At 41.4% G+C, this 11,855-nt stretch overlaps 1 protein-coding gene across 1 annotated transcript; it reads right to left on the reverse strand.

Moving 5' to 3' along the window:
- Positions 1-4,182: 4,182 nt before the first annotated feature.
- On the reverse strand, positions 4,183-11,458 carry KRT40 (keratin 40). Its single transcript, XM_035027416.1, has 7 exons — positions 10,233-11,458; positions 9,436-9,518; positions 8,815-8,971; positions 7,289-7,450; positions 7,088-7,213; positions 5,558-5,778; positions 4,183-4,818 (listed from the first exon to the last, which is right to left on the reverse strand). The coding sequence occupies exons 1-7, from the start codon at positions 10,677-10,679 to the stop codon at positions 4,719-4,721; spliced, it is 1,296 nt and encodes a 431-aa protein (XP_034883307.1). The 5' UTR covers positions 10,680-11,458; the 3' UTR covers positions 4,183-4,718.
- Positions 11,459-11,855: the final 397 nt, after the last annotated feature.

Below are 11,855 nucleotides of genomic sequence, written 5' to 3' on the forward strand. Positions count from 1 at the left end.
TTTGGTTTATACTTTTCCAATAACCGAATTTAAAAACATATTTATTGCCATGCAAATATAAATCTATTACTCTACTCCAAAGTAGACATATATTTAATGCTGCTAGGACTTTAGAAGTTTTTATCATTGTTGGAAGGTAGAAAGGAAAGAACATTTGGCCAGTCCATGTGTGATATGGTAAAAAAAAAAAAAAAAAAGCTTGAGGCCTCCCATCCCAGCACCATTTGGAACAGGGTGGCCAACCCAAGAAGAGGTCAGATCTAGAATTAACCTATGTCTTTTTTTTTTTTTAAGATTTTATTTATTTATTTGACAGAGAGAGAGAGAGACAGCGAGAGAGGGAACACAAGCAGGGGGAATGCGAGAGGGAGAAGGAGGCTTCCTGCTGAGCAGGGAGCCTGATGTGGGGCTCCATCCCAGGACCCCCGGATCATGACCTGAGCCGAAGGCAGACACTTAACAACTGAGCCGCCCAGGCGCCCCTAGAATTAACCTATGTCTTTAACATAATGTTTAGTGCAATAATATGCAAAACTGTAAAAGCAACTGTGAAAGGCTTCAAGTAACATGAAAGCTCCCAAGGCGGCCATTCTATCTTAAAGATATTTTCCTACTTCAGTTCCACTTTGATTTTGCATTAAGCCAGACTGAAAATATTTTTTTTCCCCCTTATATTTTTATTTTATTTTTTTTAATTCTTATGTTAATCCCCATACATTACATCATTAGTTTTAGATGAAGTGTTCCATGATTCGTTGTTTGTGCACAACACCCAGTGCTCCATGCAGAATGTGCCCTCCTCAATACCCACCACCAGGCTAACCCATCCTCCCACCCCCCTCCCCTCTAGAACCCCGCTTGCTTTTCAGAGTCCACAGTCTCTCATGGTTCGTCTACCCCTCTGATTTCCCCCGCTTCATTCTTCCCCTCCCGCTACCCTCTTCTTCTTCTTTTTTTTTTTTCTTAACATATATTACATTATTTGTTTCAGAGGTACAGATCTGAGATTCAACAGTCTTGCACAATTCACAGCGCTTACCAGAGCACATACCCTCCCCAGTGTCTATCACCCAGTCACCCCATCCCTCCCACCCCACCCCCCACTCCAGCAACACTCAGTTTGATTCCTGCGATTAAGAATTCCTCATACCAGTGAGATCATATGATACATGTCTTTCGCTTTTTGACTTATTTCACTCAACATAATACCCTCCAGTTCCATCCACGTCGTTGCAAATGGCAAGACAGACTGAAAATATTTTTAACTCAGAAAATACAAATAGATGAATGAATCCATGCAAAAATGTTGTAGATCATGGAAAGTAATTGTGTATTTTTCTGAGAGGAAATTGGATATAGCTCATAGGAAATTATTACAGATGTTGAAGAAACTATTAAATAAATAATACTATTTATATATTCATATAAACTATCAAATAAATATATTTTATATTTATAATAACTAAGATATATTTATATACAAATATATATAATAAATATATATTATATATTTGTTTGTTTATTTATTTGGGTTTTTTCCCCCACAGTTTTGACCAAGGCAGAAAAGAAACCATGGGAAAGGCCGAGAATAGGCGGATGCAGACAGGGATTGATATGATGGAAACCTCCGGGTGGCTGAGATTTATGATTTTATGACACTACAGTATTAGATTTCTTCCCGATTTCATTAGCCAGAAGAATAATGGGGTTTGACAAATATTTATTGGGTTTACTCATCTGGAAAATATTTTAGTTTGAGCATTTTCACTACTTTTTATTGTTAAAATCAAGAAAGTGATTAACACTTTATTAATTAATTAACACTTCTAACATAAATTAATAAACACTTCTAAAATTTTAGGTCTGCAACTTGACTTTTCTTTAAGCCTACCCTGGACTAATGATTATTATATGCTTTATTTCTGAGTGTTCACAAAATAGAAAAGTGAAGAGAACTTCCCTCCAGTTTTCCACTATATGTTTTTAAAAAGAACACTTGCATTTTGAAAATTATAGTTCCATATATAATGTAATATATATGTATATATATATAATATGTAAAATTATAGATCCACAGGAAGTTGCAAAGATAGTGCAGAGAGATCCCATGTGTCCTAGCTTTCTCCTGTGGTTTTATCTTCCTTGATCCAATATAGTTCAATTGTAAAGTCAGGAAGTTGACATGGATACAATGTGTATATAATACACACACACACACACACACACACACGGGATGTGTATATTTCTTTCACATATGTAGATTCATGTAACCACCACAGTACTCAAGATATGCAACTATTCAATCACCACAAAGATCTTTATGCTATGCCTGATTTTTCCCTATCTCTGTAATCTTGTCATTTCAAGAATGTCATATAAGCACAATCATATAATATATGACCCTTCAAGATTGCCTTTTTTCACTCAGCATAATGGCCCTGAATCTTGAGAACATTTTGGTTGTTTCCAGTTTTTGGCTATTACAAATAAAGCTGCTATGAACAAGTGTGTATTTTTTTTTCAATACTTTACTTTCAGCCTCTCTATATCATTGTATTTGAACTGAGCTTCTTGTTGAGAGCATGTAATCATGCTCTTTTTATCCACTCTGCCATCTCTCTCCTTTAATTAGTATATATAGACTGTTTCCATTTGCTATAATTATTGATATGGTAGGGTTTAAGTCTATGTTTTATTTTTTGTTTTCTCTTTATTCCTTCTGTTTTTTCATCTCTCTGTTCTATTTTCCTGCCTTCCAGTGGATTCCTTGAATATATATTTAGAATTCCACTTTGATTTATCTATAGTGTTTTAAGTGTCTTTCTTTGCATAGTTTTTTAAGTAGTTGCTTAAGGTATTACATTTTATATATATATGTATATATATACCTTATCATGCTCTATTGGTGTTGACATCACTGCAGGTGAATACAGAAACCTTACCTCCCTTCATATCCCTTGACTATCCTCTTCTTGGAGATTTTTTTTTTTTTCTGTCTGCACCTGCTGGTGTTTATGGGTTGTTGGTTTCTCCAGCTCCCAACACAGGATATATGAGGCCAAAAGAAAACCTAGGGAACTCACTACCGTGCTGTTCCTTGGATGTGATTCTAGTTGGTTTGGCTTCTTCAACCTTTCAGAGTCTGTTTATATTTGTTTTATGTAATTTCTCAGGTTTTTAGCCAAACTTAGGAAGAGGAATGAGGAAATACACATCTATTTCATTTTCTGGAGGTGGAGTTCTCTGTTTTGCTTTTTAAATGTGTGTGAATAATTATTTTTATACCCCAAATGTCCTATAATAGACCAATGTACCTTATGGTATTTTATTTATTTATTTTTATTTTTAAAAAATTTTTAAAGGATTTTATTTATTTATTTGTCAGAGAGAGAGAGAGAGAGAGAGAGAGAGAGAGAGCACAAGCAGGGGGAGCAGCAGGCAGAGGGAGAAGCAGGCTCCCTGCTGAGCAAGGAGCCCAGTGCAGGACCTGAGCCAATGCAGATGCTTAACTGACTGAGCCACCCAGGCGTCCCTACCTTATGGTATTTTATGCAGCCACTAAAATAATGGTCACAAGACAATCTTATATGTTTATTGGGATTGAAAATATTTACATGACACAGTGAAAAAATAGGTTACTCAACTATGTGCATATGTAAATATGATTACCACCATATGGAAAAACCTATTATAAGAAAGAAAGCTAGGGGCGCCTGGGTGGCTCAGTCATTGAGCGTCTGCCTTTGGCTCAGGTCATGATCCCAGGGTCCTGCGATCGAGCCCCGCATCGGGCTCTCCTGCTCCGCGGGAAGCCTGCATCTCCCTCTCCCACTCCCCCTGCTTGTGTTTTCTCTCCCGCTGTGTCTCTCTCTGTCAAATAAATATAGATTTTTTTTTTTTAAGATTTTATTTATTTGAGAGAGAGAGAATGAGAGACAGAGAGCACGAGAGGGAGGAGGGTCAGAGGGAGAAGCAGACTCCCCGCCGAGCAGGGAGCCCGATGCGGGACTCGATCCCGGGACTCCAGGATCATGACCTGAGCCGAAGGCAGTCGCTTAACCAACTGAGCCACCCAGGTGCCCTCTCTGTCAAATAAATAAATAAAATCTTTAAAAAAAGAAAGAAAGAAAGAAAGCTGGAAGTTCCTAAAATACTGACAATGGATGTGTTTGGGGTGTGGAATTGTAACTGACTTTTTTCCCCTTTCCTGTGCCAAATTGAAAAAAAAAAAGAGGAATCCTAAATAAAATAATATTTATTCCTAAATTTCCTCTCAGAAAGATACATACAACTGTCTTCCAAGATACATGACATTTTGCATGGATTAATCTATTTGTATTTGAGGAGTTAAAAACTATTTTCAGCTTCAGTTTGTGCAAAATCAAACTATCGCCACAGGTTTAGGCCATTACCTTGGCATCACATGATATTATATCCACAGTTCTAAGCCACAAAGCTATATTTACCATGCTAAAGGAATGAAACACATTTTATTCGGAGATTAGCAAGAAAGTTTTATAGACTCCTAGCATGTCACAAATAAGCAGTCGGGAGAGGAAATGATAAAGCAGAAATAAAGTGAGGATGTTTAGAGGTCAATTTTAGGGTAGAAACGCCTTCTTGACTTTCAGGCTTGGATGTCTCGGATTGAAGCCCCATCTCCTTTCCAGGACACTGTGGCTTTGATTCCTCCGTCTGCCGTGCGGGGGGTTTAGCATTCATGTACAGCAGTTTTCGACCGTGAAAATCACATACGCCGAGCATGGCTCACACGTGTTGCTTGATGTGCTTACGGCAGGACACGGGTTACAGGGAAGCCTGTGGAAATTTTGAACTAAGCTTAACAAGGGAAAGCCAGATAAAATTTCAACGCAAGAGGGCGCCTGGGTGGCTCAGTTGGTTAAGCGACTGCCTTCGGCTCGGGTCATGATCCTGGAGTCCCTGGATCGAGTCCCTGGATCGAGTCCCGCATCGGGCTCCCTGCTCGGCAGGGAGTCTGCTTCTCCCTCTGACCCTCCCCCGTCTCATGTGCTCTCTCTCTCTCATTCTCTCTGTCTCAAATAAATAAAAATTAAAAAAAAAAAATTTCAACTCAAGAAAGATCATGCCAAAATTTGCCCTGCAAATGATGTTCTGCACACTCTTTGCCGAGTAACATTTGACTTCAGCCTATTTCAGGCCTGGACCCAGCATTGCCGCTTCATGCTCACAGCAGCTGTGCTAGCTGAATACAGTTTTACGTGTTTATTCCACTTTGCAAATGTCGTCTTATGCATGTTTCTGACTTCCCTTTGGCAGAAGGCAGGAACAAAGGGAGACCCCCGCCCAGCATGGAATCTTATATACGATACTTGATCTGCTTTAGAACTTAGAATACTTTTAAACACTTCTACTGTCATGTGATTAGCCTCAGCCGTTTTTGTTTTTTACTCTTGTAAGGAGATCCTTTAATGCATTAGCGAGGTTTCACCTCGGGCAGATCTTGAGGAAGCAGGATTCTCCTGCATGAGCCCCTTTGTGACTTGGGGGATTTTGAGAATAATCGTGCGGAGCTTGCCTGCTGTCCTCACTCTCAAGGAGACCCCGGTACGTGTTGATCTCACACTCCAGCTGGGCTTTTGTGTCGAGCAGGAGCTTGCACTCCTGGTTCTGCCGCTCCAGGTCACACCTGATCTCAGCCAGCTGGGCCTCCACGTGATCAATCAGGCACTGCATCTGGGCCAGCTGGGTGCTGTACTGGGCCTCCGTCTCCGCCACGGTGCATTCCAGAGATTCTGTCTGCAGGAGGAGAAGAGTGTATTCAGAAGGGCTGTGTCGCATAGTCCATGGGGCCAGAGTGCCTGTTTTCAAATCCTGGCTCTACCCTAGTGCTGCTATGTGACTTTGAGAAAATGACTTAGCTTCTCTGAGCCTCCGTTTTATTCTATAAAAAATGGCAATGCAAAGTGCCTAACTCATAGGATGGTTGTGAGGATTAAAGGAATTAATATGTGTAAGGCATTTTGAACAGTGCCTAGAAAAATTTTAAAAGCTGTATAAGCATTAGTTATTACTACCACCACTATGCCCACTGCAACCTGCAACATACTGGTGTAGCTTAAGGAGGATCAACAGCATTTGAGAGGAGAAACTGAGAATGGGCTTGAGGCAGGGAGGAGCCGTATAGAAAAGAGGCTCTGGGATGGAACCAGCTGGATCCAGCTTCCACTTTTGTCTTTTAAAAACTGCATGACCTCTGCTACTTAATCTGAATCTCAGTCTTCCTCATCTGTATAATGGGGTTAATAAAGGGATTTACCCCATAAAGTTATTGTGAGGCTTTTAAGGCTCTCACAAGATGAAAGTGCAGCTATTATTCACCCACATAGTCTCTATAGGCCCTAACATGGCACAGACAGTGGTGTTCGACTGGAACTGGCTAGGGTGATCTTCAAAGCATGGTATTCTTTTTTTCTTAAATTGTTTATTTATTTTAAGTAATCTTTACGCCCAATGTAGGGCTTGAAGTCACGACCCCGAGATCAAGAGTCGTGTGCTCCTCCGATTGAGCCAGCTAGGCATCCCCAGTGCATGGTATTCTTGCTGCTTGGTGGAGTGGGGTGCAATGAGGGGTCTGGTTGAGGTGTGGATCCTGGGAAAGTTTAGGGTAATGGTAGAATACAATGTTTGAATACCATTCTTTTATATGATGATGAGCTTGGGAAATTGGCCTGAATCAAAAGAGAGTTAAAACCCACCAGAATGCTTGAGTGCCTTTGGCTCAGAGGTTCCACTCTCATTCTGCTCCTGCCCTCCTGCTCTCTCTCTCTCTGTCTCTGGAAGGTGCTGTAGGATCATGCTCAAGCCCAGGAGGGAAGGTCAGGGCATCCCGTTGGGGCAGTACAAGCTGTTGACCTATCACTTCTGCTTCTAGTTAGGTAAACAGCAGTATTTGGGAAAGGCAAGGAAACACAATCGTTGCAAATTGGAAATTCAGACTTTCTGCCATGTGAACTGTGGGTCTCTCCTTGGGGTTACGGAAGAGGGGATAGCATCTCAGGGTCTGATTCTTCAGTGAGAAAAACAGAGCTGTCTTTCCCTTCCATACCAGGCTTTGCTGTGCTTGGAGCTCAATTTCCAGAGCATTGGCTGTGCATTTGAGTTCCAGGATCTCTGTCTGGCAGCCCTGCAGCTGCTTCGCGATGCACAGCTGCTGCTGATTCAGCTCCTCGGTCTGAAACACAGGTATGATTAGAGGATGGAAAGGCAGAAGTCTGGAAGTCTGTCATTTCTTGCTTCGGGTGCTGACCTGAACAGCGAACAATTCTTCCACGTCTCTGTGGTTGTTGGCAAGCACTGTTTCAGACTGACAACGCATCTCGTCCAGGACCCTGTTGAGGTCGATGGTGGGGGCAGTGTCTAGCTCCACACTGAGTTGGTCACCCAGCTGTCCATGAAGCAAGTTGACCTCCTGGAAGAGGAAATGGAGTAAAGAGAGTCACAGAGGGGTGGGGAAAAAATCTACTTTGACATCCCAAGGGCATCCCATTTCTGGAGAAGTGAGTACAAGTGTGGGATTTAGATTCAGATTGCTTAGGTTGAATCTCTTTTCATCACTCAGTTTCTGCATCTGCAAAATGGGTATAATAATTTTGCCTTCCCCAGAGAGTTATTGTGAGAGATATGAGTTTAACATTCATATAAAGCACTTATGAAAGTCCTTGGCACATAGGAAGGTCTCAATAAATGCTATTATGATCAACACATGCTCAAAGGGAAAATACACTGTTACATCATTCAACTACTCACTTTGTAGCTTCATCAACATGAGATAATCATATCCTCATGTTTTATGATTTTAAAAAGTTTATAGACATAGAATATTTTAAAATACTGGTCCAAATATTGCATAAGATGTTATCCCCTTTCTGAAATGGCCTTCACACTCTGTGTTTGTCAGCCTGATTTTCATACCTTATGAATTAGAGTTACATGTGGCATAATGCCTCTAAGGAAGGCCATTTGTAAAGTTACCTCCTTCACAAAAGCAATGGCAGGTGAACAGTTTGGTTCTTTCATGTGATACTGGCCGGGGGCCATTTCACACGTACATCCAAAGCTATGCCAGAGTGATCAGGCTGAACAACATTAGTGCTGTTAGAGGTTAATTGGACACTTGGCCAGGGTCCCTAATAAGAAAACAGGGACCCGGGACAGCTAAGACAAAACCGCACTAGCATCCTGTTTTACAGCATAGACAAGACCACAATAGCATCCTATCTTGCAGCCTCTGCGGGAGTGACTTCTGCAAAACATCCTGAAACATTACAATTAACCATAAAACATTGGTCACTATCACAAGTTGAGGCAGTTAGTCTCCAGATGTCAGCCCCAAAGACCAGCAGCATGTGAACAATAACCCGATAGGTAGACAGGTGCATGATCAAAGCCCTGGTTGGCACACCTTAACAGCCAATCCAAAGGTGACCCATGCTCAGGATGCTCAAGACAGTTCCTCGAAAGAGCTTATAAAAACTGCTAGATTTGAACACCAAAACGGCCACCCTCTCAGGTCCCCTCCCACTCCAGGAGCTTTATACTATCACTCAATAAACTTTGCTTTGCTGCCCACCACTCTTCGTCTGGTTTACTTCTTCACTGAAGCAGCGTGACCAAGAACCGCGGGCACTGAGGGAACAAAAATCCTGTAACAGTGCCTTGAGTAATTTCGTTCCAGCTTTAGCAATATCTGCCGATTTATATACACAACACGAAATCTATCAGTTTGACTTTGTCACTTCTACATTCGTTCAGCAATTTTACCACTTTCCTCACCTCTTGGTGGTTTTTCTTAAGGCAAAGGAGATCTTCCTTCAGAGATTCCACATGGGCCTCCAGATCAGCTTTGCACAGAGTCAGCTCATGCAGGATCCCACGCAGGCCGCCAATGTCTGTCTCTACCAGCTGGCGGAGAGACAGTTCCGACTCGTACCTTTCACAGCAAAAGAGATGCAGACTGTGCTTACTTTGCTAGACACTGTGCACAGTGCTGGGCATGCTGGTGAGTGACACAAGGGCTCAAGGAAGCCATATCCCAAATAGTAAATGTGAGCTTTGGGAGCATTCTTAGCTTAAAATAAAGCTTATATAGAGAATATTTGTGGTGTGTGCACACGCACGTGTGTGTGAGAGAGACAGAGAGAGAGAGAGGCAGCCATAAATTCTTTTTTTTTTTAAAGATTTTATTTATTTATTTGACAGAGAGAGACACAGCAGGAGAGAAAACACAAGCATGGGGAGTGGGAGAGGGAGAAGCAGGCTTCCCGCTGAGCAGGGAGCCTGATGCGGGACTCGATCCCAGGACCCTGGGACCATGACCTGAGCTGAAGACAGACGCTTAATGACTGAGCCACCCAGGCGCCCCATAGATTATTTTCAAATTCAAATTTAACTTACTTTGACCTAAAGTCATCGGCTGCCAGTTTGCAGTTGTCAAGCTGTACAGCAAGTCTAGAATTCTCTGCCTTCGTGCACAAGATCTGGTGAGTAAGTTAGTTATATGTAATAGAGGGCTCTTTGGAAGAAACCTAAATATCTATTTAACAACTATGCCATTATTTATCTTTTAAAAGTCTTTATAAGAAAGTATAAAATAGCATTCAGCCTATTTTTCTTATTAACCATGTCGCTTCAATGGAGAAAAAAGCAGGACCAATTTATAAAAGAAATATAGAAAAAAAAAGGGTTCGTTTTTCAGTGGCCTAAGGCATTTTGCAATATTCCTTGGCAGTTGAACTCGGATTTTTCTCCATAGGTAGTTTGTATTATGATCCTGTCCCCATCCATGATAATAAAAATTCATCAGTAAGAAAAGAAAACGATTACTAGGGTGACATTACATGATTAAAAAGATGAAATATCAATATCTGTGTTAAAGATGGAAATATAAATGTCCAGTGTTACATACAGCAATAACTTTAGGTGTAATGCAGTTTTTTCTCATTCTCTGGATGATAAAGTCTAGATGTGAGTGAGTTTATTTTGGCCACTCAATGATTACTGGCAGCCCCGCAGGTAATGCTGATGTTTGCTGACTCTCAGCCCACCACCCGTTGCTCTACATCACATTACCTCTTGGAAGACTCCTTTCCCTGGGGGGACTTCCATAGAACAGCCTTTTTTTTTTTTTTTGTATAAAGATAAAGCAAATCACAGATTGGGAGGGTGGAGCATAGGGCAATGAAACACCAGACCTTTTGCTGGAGCTCTTCGATGGTGTTGAAGTAACGCTGATAATCGAGGCACACCAGTGGGATATCCTCTTCACATTGTTCTCGGATCCTGCATTCCAGCTCTGCATTCATCTCCTCCAGGCCACGCACCTTCTCCAGATAGTTGGCGAGTCTGTCATTCAGGAACTGCATCGTCTCCTTCTCACTGCTGTTGAACACTCCATCCTCACACCAAGCACAGTTCCCCACCAAGCACAGAGTATTACAATTCCCAGCAAAGTAGCATGGTGTGAGGCAACCAGTTGGCAAGCGAGACCTGGATAGGAAGCTGGGAGTCTGACATCTGGATGTAGCGGGGGTGCTGGGGAGGCAAGTGGTTTCCACGGAGCAGGTTGAAGCAAACGCACATTCAGAAGCCCTGGCACAGGATTCAGAAGGGCAGCACATGGGGGAACATTCAGAAGTCATCCTGTTAGAAGCGAAGAACAAAGACTAGTTGCAAAACTCTAGCTGACAGGCTCCCAAAGTCTCTTTCCCTCCTGAGACTTTTATACAGCCCACAAAATGGGTATTTACAGAATGTACCGGATGTTCTATTTATCACTGTTGGTGTGGGTTTTCGTATGAACATTCATTAGTGTTGTTTGTTTGCTGAGAAGAGTTTTATGCCTCATAAAAGAGGCATAACTTCAGGTTACTAAGTAAGGGCACTATTTCCATGTGCCAATAGGATAAAATGCTTGGTTCAAAAAATCTTCATAGGAAGCATTGTCTTTTTGGTAGAATATGGAAAGGCAGAGAAAATTTGGCCACTCAGTAATTACAGATACAACTGATTACAAATAACGAAAATAATATTCCCACAGATTTTGCTCCTATGTATTGGAAATTGTTTATATATCCTTTTAAAATTCATATTACATCTCATTAAATGCCATTTATTTGTTTGTGCCATCATAAAAATGTTCCATGTAGTTAGCAATCTTTGCAATGCTTTTTATGGTCTTGCTGTGCTCACATGGTAGAGGAGTGAGGTGTATACTGGGTTTAAAGTGTGTGTGTATGGGCATGTGTGTGCGTATGAACTATGTCTACTTGTGTGCAAATTGAAAAGTCACCTTATATAACTGATGGGCATAACTTGTGCCCTCCAGGCCAAAATACAAATTGGTTATCAAGATCTGGAGTTGTGATCTTTGATTTCCTGAAACTTGCTTTCTCCACATTTCCTATGCCTCATTTTTAGAATGGGGATACTATTTTTCACCTGTAATAATAATAAGAGTGAAATACAATTTTTTAAAGATTTTATTTATTTTTTTTGAGACAGAGAGAGAGAGCTCACGCAGGGAGGAGGAAGGAGAGTGAGAAGCAGACTCCCCTGCTGAGCAGGGAGCCTGATGTGGGGCTCTATCCCAGGACCCTGGGATCATGACCTGAGCTGAAGGTAGCCACTTAACCGACTGAGCCACTCAGGGGCCCCGAGTGAAATACAATTTCTAGGTTACAATCTTTTAGTCTCTTGGGAAACTAAACCCTCATGGGTTACACTTCAGAATAGGGACAAGGAAGCTACAGAAGTCTTCTTTTCTGAGATGGAATCTGTTTTCTCTTATTTACTTATTTTTTAAGGTCACAATTTTA

Source organism: Mirounga leonina, unplaced genomic scaffold (genome assembly GCF_011800145.1).
Source record: "Mirounga leonina isolate KUSES-001 unplaced genomic scaffold, KU_Mleo_1.0 Mir_200, whole genome shotgun sequence".
NCBI classification, from domain to species: domain Eukaryota; kingdom Metazoa; phylum Chordata; class Mammalia; order Carnivora; family Phocidae; genus Mirounga; species Mirounga leonina.